Genomic DNA, 16182 nt, shown 5'->3' on the forward strand with positions numbered 1-16182 from the left:
GTAAGGGATCATTGTAATCTGTATGAAATGCTTAATATAACTAACGTATTTGTTTTGATAATTGTTAATAATGTATCCATGTAAATAGCTTTGCAAATGCCACATATTGCGTGATCTTTTTCTAGAAGTTAAGAATGGATATAGTAAGTTATCCTTAAAAGATAGACATTTAACATCGCGGACTTTTTTGTAGACCTATGAATGAGAAACAACCCCACCATACATTGTGTTGTTATAGCTCAAACGGATTAGGCAGCGTTTTCGATTAAAGCTCCTAGCCAGCGTGATTTTTTCCGACAACATCGTTATATTTGAAACAATTTACACAAAACCTTAACAAGTTATATACTTAAGCCTTCCTTAAGAATCACTCTATTGATAGATGAAAGTCGTATGAAAATCCGTTCAGTAGTTTTATAAGATGTAGTGAATTGACGTTTTCCCCTAGACTTGCGGACACTAGGTTGCGTGACAGTCGTGCACGCTCCCAATTGCAGCGCCACCTATATTTCCGTAGAACGCAGCTATAAATCTGACAGCCTATTGTATGTCTATGGACAGCCTCTTGTTGTAATGGCAACATTGTAAAAACTAAGGATGTGTATAGAAATTGTTACAAACATCGATAAATATTTATTGATTCAACGTATTGAAGTAAGAAGCCGAAATAATCAATTTTAGATGATATTTGTATTTAAGCAACACTCATGTAATAACACAAATTCAATGACAAATAACATGATAATGATGAAAACATAATGAAGCAATAAAACTCCATCTTTTAATCTCATGAGTAACGTGTGCGTATGAGGTCTCGACAAACTTACATCTTTTACGTCCCTAGATCATGTAACCCTCTTTCATTCATTCACAAATAAAAAAATCATTCATTCAAGTATATTCGCTTTTTCTTGAAGTGCGGAAAGCATGTAAATGTATGTGAGAAAATCGCATTTTTTTTTCTTATGATTAAGCGCTAAGTCACTGAAGCTTTAATTTTATTCAATAAACGTGAAACAATGGCAAGTAGCGAGGAACCTACGGGGCCCATGTCCAAGGAGGATATCGAGGCGGCGGATAGATGGAAAAACGAAGCAAATGAATACTTTAAAAGTAAGTAATACACAAATAACTGATCAAAAAACCATGTTACATATTTCTTCTTCCGAATTTATGACATTCCAATATTGATCGTGACAAGAATAGAATAAAAATTGATTGTCATAACCTTAAATTTCAGAGCAGAATTACAATACCGCAATTGAATTGTACTCAAAGGCGATAGACAAAAACCCTAATAATGCCGTGTACTATGCGAATAGAAGCATATCTAACTTGCGGTTGGAGAATTTCGGGTATGCCCTCACGGATGCGTCGCGGGCGATTGAGTTGGATAGGTCCTACACGAAGGCCTACTACAGGAGGGCCGCGGCACATATGTCTCTTGGGAAGTACAAACTAGCACTTAAGGATTTTGAATTTGTGAGTATAGCCCTCAGTTAACGTGAACTATACATTAACAAATAAGTGCTGGCAAATTCATTACAAATTAACTTCCATCACTAAGTAATAACATTGAAATAATATTATCAACAGTACCATCAAATTCTTTAAATAAATATTTAATAACAGCTTCCTTTGTAGTACATTATAATGATAATTTAACCATAAGACAAAGTGTCATCATGTTTGCCTCCACAACAAAGAAACAGGTTAATATTTTGCATTGATGCAATGATAAAATAAGTCTGTGCTTCTAATGAATGTCCTAGACTATGTAATACTTTTCATATTAATTATACTTACATGCATACCAAGGTTTGCAATAAAGATTTACTTTACGATTTGTTGTCATACATACATGATAACATTCAAGTTCTTAATACATTAAACCTATAAAATACTTCATACCTTCCCAAGTAGCATTGCTAGCTGTATAAGAGCTGTATATCAGTTTATTTGAATACTATAAGCTGTACATTTAGGCTGTACTACAGCTGTATAAGCGCTTATACAGCCCTTATAAGTTAAAAAAGGGCCCCAATTATACAGCTTTTCGCGTTATTAGAGCTGTACAGTAGCTGTACAGTAGCTGTACAAGCAATAGATAAGCTGTATAATAGCTGTAATTCGGTGTAAACGGAAACCTTAGCACTACAGATTATCTCTTATAAATATGATTTAAGAATATCAGTTTTAAATAGGTTTTTAAGAAGAATTACAATAGAATAAAAAATATTCAAGTCTAAAAATGTCTTCTGTTCATTCGTTATATTTGTAATGGCGACAAATGACAAATATAAGTGGAAAGTAATAAAGTGCAGTTAAGATACAGGATCTTGAGAGCAGTTATATACTATTGGTAAGTGCCGATTATTATTTATTGTGAACATGTGTATCTTTTCTGGCAAAATATTCACGCCCCTGCTTAATAATCAAGAAAAACATAACAAAAATATCTAAAAGTGGTACATAAGTTTAGTTTTTGTTTTTAAGGTTAAGGTTTTTTTCTTTTAATGTTAATTCTAAGGTTAAAGTCAATTTATTTTAGCTGGTTATCATAATATGACAAGTTTTTGTTAAATATTTGCAAGTTTATCTTTAATTATATTTTCAAATATGTTTTTATTCATAGTAAAATGGCGACAGTATTTAAACAGCCTATAGGATAGTTGGAGAGCATCATAATCTTAGTAGCTGTACTATGTAATTAATGGAGTCACTTCTACAGCTTTTGGATTTAAATCAGCTTTGTAATAGAATATTTTTATACATTTGACTGTATTTCGGCTTTCTGTACATAAGTTATAATTCCCGTTAGAGATCCGTATTATAAATAAAAAAACTAAAGCTGTAATATGACTGCCATTTATTCATTTAGTTTTATAATACACTCCTTGTCAGAAATCATAAAACTACTATAATTATATGAGTGCAAAATTACGCCAAAAAATTTCTTTAAGCGACTTTGGTCAGAAATACAGACAAAAACTGTACTACAGCTGTCATTTATTCTTTTAGTTCTATAATAACCTTACAGACAGAAGTTATAACACCATTATACTTATAATAGTGTAAAATTACGCCATAAGAATTAGTTTTAAATCGGAGTTGACAAATACTTTTATACAGCAACAAGTGTCAGGTGATCCTACACTACAGCCTCTATACAGCTTAAATGATAGAATAAGCTTGTAGCGTCACACAACACTTAAAGTTTTATAACGGAGTTTACAGATACTTTTTTACAGCAACAAGTGCCAATTGATACTACAATACAGCCTGTATACAGCTTTAACGATAGAATTAGGTCGAAGTGTCACACAACACTTAAAGTTTTATAGTAGATTTTTTATTTTCTGATATAACACCCCATGCGTACGCAGATTCCTTTATAATGATTTTATACAGCTTGAGCTCAGGTTAGTTTTCTCTGACACTCTTATAAGTCCCTTAAACCACCCTAAGTTCTAAATTGGCTGGTATATTGACTTTACCGACACTTAAATGCTACTTGGGTTGTTGCTGAAATATCTATTCTTCATATCACAGACCATTATCAAAGATTATAATCATAAGTATAAATAATTGCTTGTCCCACTTTAGATTATGTTTTCTAGAATAGGCTCGAACTGACCAAAATATCCTATCAACCAATACATTGTAACCTTAGTCACTTGTACAGGATAGTGAAATAAGTTTTAAGCGTAGAGTGCTCACTCCATATTAAAGTTTCCTTACTTAATAAGTAATAAGTTGTGGGATGTATGGCAAAACATTAATAATAAGTTTAAAACTCTCTTTAAAGTGAATACTTGTCAAGCTTTTATCTTATTACAAATAAGTATTTGCTAAGTTTGTTTAAAACATATTATAAATCCTTTTAATCTAAGGTCTGTTTTTTTATTCCGTAGACTAAAATGATGTTTCATATGTAAGACATGACATTTCTGAGTACCACATGAAATGCCATTTTAGTCTACGGAATAAAAAAAACAGAATATAAGTATGAGTACTCTGAGCTTATTTAGTGCATGATATGTATAATATGTTTAAACATAGCCGGTATTATTTCAGAACACATTATAATTTTCATAAGGTTAAATCCTGGCTTGAACCTTTCCTTATTAAAACATGACAATTGTATTTCCAGGTAACCAAAGTTAGGCCAAATGATCAGGATGCGAAAATGAAATTTAACGAATGTAACAAAATTGTGAAAAAGATTGCATTTGAAAAGGCCATCTCCGTAGACAAGAAGGAAGTTAACATTGCTGACTCCATCAACCTGGACGCCATGAGTAAGTCAACTTTAGTTTAAATTTTATGATTGTTTCGGAGTAATGATAATAGTCCATTTAACCTTTTCGCTGGCAATGCTGGCATACATGCCACTGTTGTTGTTGTGAGATGTTGTAATTTTACATTTCTGTCAATTAATTAAATTTGAATTTAGCATTCCCGCTGCAGGGTTTGCCAGATGGCTAAGCCAATGGACAAAGTTTGGCTGTTATAATAGTCATATTTTCAAATAAATTTGATAATATTTATGATGATATTCTCATACTTTGCCATTGCAAAGTCCATGCAGAGTTGGCTCTATTCACTTTAGACTATTTGGAAATAAATGTTTTTTGTATAGCAATAATAATAGTACCCACTTATATTTCAAGAACGTCATGAACATGAATGCCTATAGACTCAATAAAATAAAGTTTATTATAATAGATATCAATTTCCTAATTATTTACTTGTATTACATTATATTTATTCTGTCAATTTTCCAGCCATTGAGGATGAATATGAAGGCCCAGCTCTGGAAAATGGCAAGGTGACACTTAAATTTGTCACTGAACTAATGGAACATTATAAGCAGCAGAAAAAACTTCACAAGAAATATGCTTATAAGGTAATTTCTTTTTTTTTTACCAAGCCAAGCCAGCAATTGTTAATTAGTTTTTATTGTTTTTATATATAACATACAATATACTCAATTTTTTTTCCTTTTAGATATATTGCAGCATTAAGTTCATTTTAATATAACACAACATAATTGTAGGAAATGTACTGAAATTAATGACTACAGTATTCCTTCTTCTCGTACAGTTGCAGTATCAGAATCTACATGTATTTATAGCCGGGTCCACACAGTCTACACTGGCCGTTATGTGCGTGAGGAAATTCCCTCGCTCTGTGTGGACCCCACTAATCATAAATTTCGTCCAGTTAGTTTATGGTATTTAGGTGGGAAGTATACCCACATGATCCTCCATACAAGAGAAAAACGATTTTCCACTTCTAAATATTTTCCATTCTTCATGATATTTTTATATATTACTGACACAATGTAAAATTAGGTTTATAGGCTTTACTTTTTTCATAATTACAATACCACTTTTTTTAAAGCGTAACCTATATTATTTATTATTATTATTATTATTTATAGCCTCATATCAGAAATACATTTTTTATACTGTATCTATAGTTTTTCCTTAATCTACGATAACCGATTCTGTGTGCCTTTGGGCAAAGGCCTCCCCCAATCTTCTCCATTCTTCCTTATTTTGCACTAATCTGGTCCATATTTTAGTCCTTCCAGCCATGTCTTCTATTTCATCGGACCATCTTTTAAATTGCCTACCTCTGTTTCTTTTATGTCCTCTAGGATGCCATAGTGTTACAATTTTGCTCCATTTATCTCCTCCTCTAATAGTAGTATGTAATAGCGTAACCTATAAACCAAGTATATATTATGACTATTATGTTGAAGTGATCAACATAAAAATCAAAGTTATTTGTTAAGATTTACTTAGTGGAAAACGTTTTCACTCGAAATGGAATTTCATAGATAAAGTAGGTACCGTTATTTCGCTAGGAAATACAAAGCTATTCTTCCCTTTTAATCGAAAAAATATACAACTTAAAAAGTCATAAAATTGGTTTATGGTTTATTTCAGATTCTAATTGACGTCAAGAGCTATCTACAAAAACAACCATCCCTCGTAGACATCAAAGTAGGAGACGACAAGAAATTCACAGTCTGTGGAGACATACACGGACAGTACTATGATCTAATGAACATTTTCGCACTAAACGGGCTTCCATCTGAAACGAATCCCTATCTGTTCAATGGAGACTTTGTGGATCGGGGGTCTTTCAGTGTGGAGTGTATCTTCACCCTGTTCAGCTTCAAGCTGCTATTCCCTGACCACTTTTACATGTCTAGAGGTAAGAATATTATTCACTTTTCCACTATATTTGACCACGGCCGTTAAAACATCCCACTTTGTCGCTTGCCTTAAAGACGCCTTGTCAGGCTATTCATATAAAGATACTAGCAACCTTCCTTATAGCAAGCGATAAAGTCGGACGTTTTGCCGGCCGCAATCACATATTAGCCGGGTCCACACAATGTCCAAGTAAAGTCCTGAATAGGCTACTTGCCACTTATCTGACGAATAAAGTCAACGTTGGCGTTTTACAATATCCAAATAAGCTTAACTTAAAGATAAACTAGATAAAGTGCTAAGTTTTGCAGGAAGTTTTATCTGGCAGTTAATTTATTTGTTAATTAGCTATCCGATACTTGCACATTGTGAAACAGGGCCTAAGAATCATACCTGAGCTTTCTTTGTTTTTAGAATTATAATAGGTACATCTTATATGTACATATTTATGCTTTTGCTTTTAGTCAGAAAGGATATCTTCCTAAACTAAAATTGTTACTGAAAGAAACATTTTATTATGAGCATTCTGATATTTTTAGTACCTTGAACCCCTATCCCTTAGCCCAAGGCCCTTTAGCCCTAGCCGATATTTTTTTTTTCTTTAAAAGAAAGACTTATCTGATTAGGAAGTTGAGAAGATGGTTTTTAAAAGTTTTGTAGTTGTGTTAGGGGCTTAAAAAAAGTTCTTATCTGTGTTTACACCCTTCTTCATAATTTTCTTTATATCTGAATGCAGCTGCTTTCAACAATCGTTCCACTATATTAAAGTAAGCCTTGTTTTTCCAGGAAACCACGAGACCTTGGACATGAACCGCATGTACGGGTTCCGAGGCGAAGTGACCTCCAAGTACACCTCCCAGATGGCGGACCTCTTCACCGAGGTGTACAACTGGCTGCCGTTAGCGCATTGCATCAATAGCAGGGTTCTGGTGATGCACGGAGGGTTGTTCTCGAAGGACGATATTACGTTGGATGATATCAGGAGGGTGGACAGGAATAAGCAGCCGCCGGAAGATGGTGAATATATTATTAATGTAGACCTCGCGAACCATCGTGGAGCAGGCATTAAAAAAAACATGAATAGAACAAAGTGAGACAGTGTCATTATAAACGCCATATTACAAAAAAATGACATTGCCACACTTTGTCATTGCAAATGCCATGTGGAGCTAGCTTGATCTGACTCTTAAACCGATTGCTGCCATCATCCAATAGTTCTCCGTGATATTGACCAGATAATTGGTGTCCCTTGTTGGGGTAGACCTTGAGGTTTTCTCTTGCCAATTCATCCGGTTCGCCATTTAAGAGCCTAAGGGCCTGTTTCACAAAGTCCAAGTAAAGTCCTGAATAAGCTACCTGTTACTTATCTGATGAATAAAGTCATTGTTGGCATTTCACTATCTTCAAATAAGCGTAAGTTTTGCAGTGCAAGTTTTATCTGACAGTTAAATTATTCGTTAATTAGCTATCCAATACTTTACTTGCACATGGTGAAACAGGCCCTAAGCCTAGGCGGGTATCGGTTAGCAATAAAGAAATAAATAAAATAAAAAAGCCTTTATTTCCAAATTTTCCATTTTTACATCAGAAGTTTTTGCGTATTGGTTAGTAAGTTTCTTATAGTTCGTAGTTAAGCTTATGTATGTTATTTACTGTTTATTTATTTAATTTGGACCCCTCTTCGAGTGTAGGTCTCCTCCAACTCTCTCCATTTTTGCCCGTCTTCCGCTTTGTTTAGCCAGTCTTTCTGCAGTTTCTTTTATATCATCCAGCCATCGTTTATATGGCTTTTCCTTAACTTATCGGTTAGCAAAGTACGTCACTTAAGTCTGGCGCCACTTCAACTTGTTTCTAAGTCGATCTCCCAAACGACTCCGAGCTCGCTTCAATAGTTCAATAATGTGTTATAATCCCAGGCATAATGTGCGAGCTGCTGTGGTCGGACCCGCAGCCGATGCTGGGCCGCGCGCCGTCCAAGCGCGGCGTGGGCTGCCAGTTCGGGCCCGACGTGACGGCCGGCTTCCTGCAGCGGAACGGGCTGCAGTACATCATCCGCAGCCACGAGGTCAAGAACGATGGCTACGAACTCGCGCATGACGGGAAGTGCATCACTGTCTTCTCCGCGCCTAACTACTGGTATGCTTTATTTTTGAAATCCGGAGGACCGGGTTCAAACCCCGACTTTTCGAAAGTTATGTACGAAATATCATTTGATATTTAACAGTCGGTTTTCGGTGAAGGAAAACATAGTGTGGAAACCAAACTAATCCCAATAAAGCCAAGTTTAACCTCTGGGTTGGACGGTCGGATGGCAGTCGCTTTCGTGAAAACTAGTGCCTACGCCAATTATTGGGATTAGTTGCCCATGCGGACCCCAGGCAGGCCAGGAAGATGATGAATTAAGACTGCTAAAAGTGGCGAGGAATACTGTTGCAACCAATTTGTCACACAATAGCGATATAACTCAATTTTTTTTTATTTTTTTATTTATTTATTTAGAACACAAACAGTCATATATACAAATGGATTTGAAGTACAATGTAGAGTACTTAACATACTTAAGAATCATAGACCTGGAGGTTCATTATTAAGTACATAATGTGTGTTGTACAAATTTAATTTACTTTTAAAACACCGATGGTAATGGAATATGGCTGACATCGAGTTTATCTGATGATCGAGATCAGTCTCCAGATTACATTCAGAGGTAGTAGCCAAGAAACAAGATGATAAAACAACGCAATCTCGTTGGGTTTGTTAGAATCTTCTCAATGAGCGTTGAAAAACGATTAGTTGGCGATAAAAGCTTGTATCAAAAATGGAATTTATATCATCAATTTCTTTTCAGTGATACAATGGGTAACCTGGGTGCTTTCATCACAATGAACGGCAAAGACCTTAAGCCAAACTTCACCACCTACGAGGCAGTGGTGAGTAAATAATATTTACTTTAATTTCACCGATTTATATGAAAATACATGTTTACCCAGGAATGGGATATATGATATGAATTAAACATGATTTGGGTCCCTTTATCACAATGACAGTAAGGTGTTTGTTCAGTTAAAAGTGTCCCTAAGTAATCCTTGCTTGTATTTTACTAGCTTTTACATGTAGGTATGTTATACTCAAAAACACCCAATTTGTCAGTGGGAGATCAACCCTTTGCCGCCTTTTTCTACTGACAAAGGGGCTGTACCGGAGTATAATTAGTGTGGGTGAAATCTCGGAAGTTTTTGACCCACTTCCGATTTTGCTGAATGCAATATTATGATGGCATGGAGCTGATCTGATGATGGAGACAGGAGGTGGCCATGGGAACGTTATAAAACAACGCAAACTAGTTGTGTTTAGGGTTGTTGGAATTTTTTCGGTGAGTATTAGTTGCATGTGGAAAGAAAAGTACAGTCAGCGATAAAAGCTTATACCAAAAATGTCATTTTTGCCTAAAACTTAATTGCACATATTGTAACTGTGCTTCTAATCAGGCTTTTTTTCCAGCCTCACCCCGACGTCAAACCAATGGCGTACGCCAACTCGTTCCTGAGTATGCTCTGCCAATGATGGAACACGCTGGTTAGCCTCCACACACCGCCAACGCTGACTTACGATATTCAAACAGTAACATCTTTCTTCTTAAGTGTTTTCTGAGCACTGCCATCTGCTAACGAAATTTTAATTATTGAATTAAAGGATAATTAGAGGACATTCTTGAGCGAGAGCCCAAGTTACTCGCTTCGTGGCGTGTAAACATACGTGGTGACGCGGTGAAAATGTTGAGCAAGCTTAGTTGGTTAGTGTTTAAACCGGTGCTCTGAAAAGTCCACGTGGCGATGATTTTTTAAAATTTTTGCTCTAGTTTATTAGGGTTCATTTCAGACAAAGATTACGATATATTTCTTGTACGGTCTTCTAATGACCAGAAATGAGACGAGAAAGACGCAACTATCCAGTGAAATGGGATAGTAAAGATTCATGTACCGGCAATTTAAATGTAACTCAGTTAAATAGAACACGTTCGGGTTAAGGTAACTCGGATTTTAACTGTCACGAATTCACTGTGATGGTAACAGAGGACCTACCGCTTACGACGTTCGACGTGTTGCCTCTCTGTTGGACTTGTAAATTCGTACGTAAGTGTGACAGGGAGGCAACACGTTCGCGGTAGGCCCTCAGATCGGTTACGGAGAAATACACCTACCCCCTTTATTCGTAATAAATTACAAGCCTCAATTTTTTCTTAAAAAATACATAGTCAAAGTGATAGATTAAGAGAAGCGATTAATAGCTAATTGAGACTTGTAGCACGTTTATGAATAATGCCACTAATACTTTACTTGAAAATGCTGTAGACCGCCTATTAGGCCGCGACTGGACGCACGCGGCGCGACGAGCGGGGCGACGCTGTCCTCCAAAACAGGTTCATTCAAGCCTATAGGGACCGTGCGCGTTGGAGGGTCTGCAATCTTGTAGCCTGAATCGAAACCATAAACATGTACATTTACACGTCACGTGTTTTCTTGTGCATAGTAGGTTCTGCCATCTTGTGGGCTACATCTGAACAATAAACATCACATTTACGCCTCGCGCCAAAAATCTGACGGCTCCTGTGCTGCCTCCTACAGTTCATGCACGCTCCCTATACATTTTGATCGTGCCACTCGGAACCTGTTTTGGACGACAGTGGCGACCCGCTCGCCGCGCTGCGCGTCGAGTGCGTCCAGTTTGAGCTTAGCGCGAGTTTGAGTCTTGAGAACTCGTTGCTTAATACTTTCGACTGCTAGAAACAGCTTTTCTAAGCAGTGGAAGTGTTATTAGTGCCACAAACTTCTGTCTCGATGTAAAGCACTCATGGATACAATAAATATGCTTTAATAGAACTGGGCTTAAAATAACGCTCAACTGAATTGGTTAACGCCATCTAGTGGGATATGTTACATGTTACATTAAAGTTTTTTAATGTAGTAAAATCGTTCTTATTAAGTTAATTTTCCAAATTGCAAATTATGAAAACGAAATTCAAAGTAGTTTTGTCTCCATATTTATTTTTTATGTTGGACGGCGTTAACGGTTTTAACAAAAGTTATACTAACAACACAAATTGTCAATTCACATGAGATAACACAAAATTTTTGGCGAGGTGCATAAACATAGGTACTTATGTACGAGCCTTGTGAAGATATTTTTCTAAATTAGACATTATTGAGCGCATGTTGTGCCTTCAATGGAATCGTGGGAATAAATCGGAGTGGTGCTAGTTTCATTATTTATAAAACAATTAATTAATTATGTTTTTAACCTTTTTAACGCCAATAATTTTAATACTAATAAGCTGGAAAAATTAATGCAATTAAAATTATCCCTTAAAATAGAACGTGTCGAGACTGCCGAGGTGCCGTCAAAGGTGGTGGTAGGTCTTACCCTATATCTACAAAGAAATTCTAAATAAAAAAACGGAATTGGGTGTAAAACAGTTTTCATTGATGGCACAAACTTACTGAGGAAAACGGATATCTGTATTTCATGGTTGTATCATCGTGATTCTTTAATATTAGTAATTTGGGCTGTACCAATAGCATAAACTCAATCGACAAAATATTGTTACATTCATAATATCACAGGAAATATATTATTATTCATTGGCACATACATTTTCAGATATACATTTTCCCCAATGCATTAAATCGATTTCAAAGCAATAGTGTGTATTGCATTATTTTTAATAACTTGTAAGGCGTATTTTATTAATGTTTATTTGATATGAGATAATGTTCTCATTGGCCATCTTATTATTTTACTAATGTTCTTAATTTGTAAATATAATATGAATTATATTTTTATTTTAAAGACTCAACGTGTTCTAGATTTCTTTATGTCCTTTGACGAAAAAATAAAATAAAGAACCTGTGCTTTTTATTGTAACAGTAATAATAGTTTGTTTAACAGCATTATAGAGTAAAACACCCATTGATTGGGACCCAAATACCAGTTATTGGCAGTAAGTTTTTGTAAGAAAGTCACTACTATAATCCTTTGAAAATGTTAAAAGTGCCAATAATTGGGCGGGTGACAACAATAGGCGAATTTACCTAACACGTACATATATTCTTCAATTACATGTTACAATTGTAATACTACCCTAATGTTACCAGCATAACAAGTATTATGACAACTAATTTTTTTCCTGTTGTGAATTCAACGAAGGTCATGTTTAGTTTATTTTGCTTGGAGCAATATAAACAGTATCTAGGTATCATATTAACTATCTATATACAGAATCCTACTTGCCGCTGTTGTATTTGCCCAACCTGTGCATTTGCATCAAAATATAAATATAACGCCGTAGCATTTTGCGTTCTATTTGCCGACATATTCGTGTTATTCATCTTTTCTTATCGCGGCAAAGGTAACATATATTTACGCAAATGTCACATCGGAGTGTGTTGCAGTCATTTTATATTTGTTCTTAAGAAAGACGTAAATACAGCATTTATTTTACTATTTTCATATTTATACTGTTTGAATGACTTTTTTACATTTTCAAAGACATTTTTGGACTTACTGAATTCGTGATATTTAGCATTTTGAAGTGTTACGCCAACCAATGCATTTCTTCATACATTCACTCATAACGAACAAAATAGTGTAACCCAATGCAATAATGGTTAAAAGACCAATAAGTTAAGCTATTACTTAAGTATAGTGACAAGAAGTTTAAATTAAGGAAGCTTGTGAATCCACTGCATTTCCCTAATTATTATTTTTTTCAGATTCCTAACATTGTTTATCGACTTGAACCTCCGTCCTTCTCGCACTTATGGAATATGCGCTTGTTATAGTCGGATGTTTCGTCGATGAACGCTAATGTTAGAGGACAATTTGACAAGTAGATAGTTTGTTTCGTTCGAAGAACGATAAAGCCCTTTCGGTGCAGGGGGGCTTAGATCCAACCAAGATTACAATCGTAATGTGTATAAATAAATAGTTAAGTACGTGACTTTTCATAGCATCTGTCATCCAGACACATTTTTTTTTCGTTTGTCTCTTGTCGATGTACAGTCACGTCTGAAAATATCGATACGAAAAAAGTGCCAAAAATAAGTATACACTACCTTAATATATGGGCTACCTAATACTTTTTTCATATCGATATTTTCAGACATGTGATCCTACATCGAGTACGATTGCCATCTATGCTGGGCCCCCCGGAATGAGTATTTGCACTGTGGATTACTTTTTGACCTTATGATTACAACAGTAGCGCAACGTCGACATAGTTTGTCAAATAAAAACTTTCGCTTTCGTGGAAGCTGGCAAAGTGTTAAAAAAAGATCACGATGCGAGCAACGGCTAAAGTTCATTTTTTGTAAATCTATAAGTTACAATTTTACAAGTACTACAAGTAGTAAACTGACAACACTTGCCGAAAGGCCTCTCGACATTGGTTAAGGGCGTGTCATTTGCATCAATGTTGCCGGTTTATTAATATTGTAGCTTCTAGAGTATTATGAACCAATACTGGTTCATCTGTCGGTCGATTTTGCGAGAAAGTATTGGACTGCGCTACTGTGACTGCTCTGTAATGTTATTTTTTGTTGTCGTAGGTACCTTATGAATTTTATTAGAAATATTTGTTTCGGTGATTGACGATAAATGATAATCTTATGTATACATTATACGGGTTTTAATACTCTTTGACAGAAGAGGAAACTAAAAATGTATTTATCTAGTTTTATATGTACGTAACAAAAGCCCTTTTTTATTTTCCCCGGTACCACGAAAATCGGAGTTGATTGTCAATAAAATTCGTGTATTCTAACAATAATGTCCTTTACCTTAGTAGTTTACTTGTACTTGTGGTATTAATCCTTTGAATGCTTGTATGTCATAAACACAAACATCACTCAAATGCCAATGTCCCGGGCGCGAGGGAGCTAATGTAAACCTTACACGAAAGTGAAGGTTACTTTGACAGCGTCCGCCATGACGACTTTAGGTGTTCTTGGCGTTCAAAAGGTTAAAGGTGGTATTTTTTTTCTAATTAATTTTGCCCACTTTAAATGAACAAATAGCGACGGGGATAAGCAATATATAGCCAATTTTATTAGCTCAAATATTGTTTGCAATCACCAAAACAAAGACTTGCAGTACATAGGAATTTCTGAGGTAGTTAAATTATGTTTATCCTAATTAACATATATTATTTTATTATGGCGACGTAGAGGCGGATGGACGTTCATTATTTTTGTCATAAATTGAGTTGCCGAGCATATCAGACGATGTAGATAGGGTTTGGTGTTGATTTTAATCAATAAATTGTTAAATTTGTACATATGGGATTTTATTTTGTTATCCTGTTAGATGTCGTTTTTATTTTTGTTGGATTTGTTGGAAGGTAATCTCATAGATAATTTATGTTGGTTATCCACTATAGGTCGATTCACAAGAGCTGGCACGAATGGCATGAATGAATGAATGAAAATAACCTGTCAAACCGTCCTTATAAAGTGTAAAGTGGGAATTTTTGCTTGGAAACGGCACAAATGTTGTATTGTAAAAGACCCCTTGAGGCCAAAATGCAGAATAATTTTTTGAATTTTGAAATAGTAGCTCTGACTGTATACCGATACAGGTGTCACTCACACAATGAAAGTTTCGTTCATTCCATTCGTCCAGCTATCTCTACTAAAAGCAACTACCGAACAACATCATGCTCTATAAGCACACTTAAACCTTACAACGTAACTTGACATTGGCAAAATCATCATAGATTTGATGGAAGCAATATTTTAAAAGAGAAGAAGGAGATCTTCAAGTGGCATGCGTCGTTTTTAGGTCGTTAGAATTTTTATTTTATAGGGACCATACGCGTTGGTGGGGTCTGCCATCTTGTGGCCTGAATCGAAAACATAAACATGTCACGTGTTTTCTTGTGCATAGTAGGTTCTGCCGTCTTGTGGGATACATCGGAACAATAAACATCACATTTACGCCTCGCGCCAAAAATCTAACGGCTCCTGTGCTGCCTCCTACAGCACCAAAACTACTATGCACAAGAAAACACGTGACGTGTAAATGTACATGTTTATGGTTCCGATTCAGGCCACAAGATGGCAGACCCTCCAACGCGCACGGTCCCTATATATTTCAAATTTAAATGACGTAATCGGTCGGGAGCCGACGGTCTACCACTCCAAGGGTTATTTCATTCCTCTTTTTTTGCAGATAGCAGGTCCCTAAAGTGGAATTCAATAGAAACGACAATGTAAACAAAGCAATTTACCTTTATTTCTTCGTAATCTCGCACTTTTAGCGGATCACCATGATTTTATCAACAGTTTATATGAGTAATCTTTTATTTATATCAATTACTAGTTAAAATATATGTTCATTATTAATAACTATCATTTATTATTATTTCAATGAATAACTTTTAGGTTATGCGTCAAATGCTAACAAAATCTGTGATAACATAATATATGTTTACATTATTTGCCTTTTCTATTGAACTTCCACATTATGTGTGTAACGATTAAATTTAACTCTCCTGGGATACCTACTATCGATACCTATATTATAATATCCCATACCCTCCCATAGAAAATGGCCCAGGTAAAATGTATGAAACAGCCAGAAAATTGTTTCGCGATTTCGGGGTTGGTCCCATAGTAAAATTTGCTCAGTATAAGCCCAAAACCTCCCAGGCAACGGGAATGCACATATTTTTTGGCCACCTGGTATATATATACCGATGTATCTACTTAAGAATGCCTAAGCATACCTATTGGAACATTTAGATAAGGTAAGTAAAACACGGAAATAAATTTAACTTTTTGGTGTAATAATTCTTACAAACTTATTAATGAGGTACCTACATTTGATTTTACAAACTGCGTTTGCACAATGGGTATTTACCGATGAGTAAATAATAAATACTATAATTCACCAAATCACC

At 35.4% G+C, this 16182-nt stretch overlaps 1 protein-coding gene across 1 annotated transcript; it reads left to right on the top strand.

Moving 5' to 3' along the window:
- The first annotated feature begins 892 nt into the window (after nucleotides 1-892).
- On the top strand, nucleotides 893-14557 carry LOC133528677 (serine/threonine-protein phosphatase 5). The gene is made up of 9 exons (XM_061866141.1): nucleotides 893-1113; nucleotides 1241-1482; nucleotides 4154-4301; nucleotides 4788-4909; nucleotides 5958-6228; nucleotides 7014-7244; nucleotides 8144-8363; nucleotides 9076-9157; nucleotides 9729-14557. Exons 1-9 carry the CDS (start codon nucleotides 1020-1022, stop codon nucleotides 9789-9791), a joined length of 1473 nt encoding a protein of 490 aa, XP_061722125.1. The 5' UTR covers nucleotides 893-1019; the 3' UTR covers nucleotides 9792-14557.
- Nucleotides 14558-16182: the final 1625 nt, after the last annotated feature.

Source organism: Cydia pomonella, chromosome 19, assembly GCF_033807575.1.
Source record: "Cydia pomonella isolate Wapato2018A chromosome 19, ilCydPomo1, whole genome shotgun sequence".
NCBI lineage: Eukaryota > Metazoa > Arthropoda > Insecta > Lepidoptera > Tortricidae > Cydia > Cydia pomonella.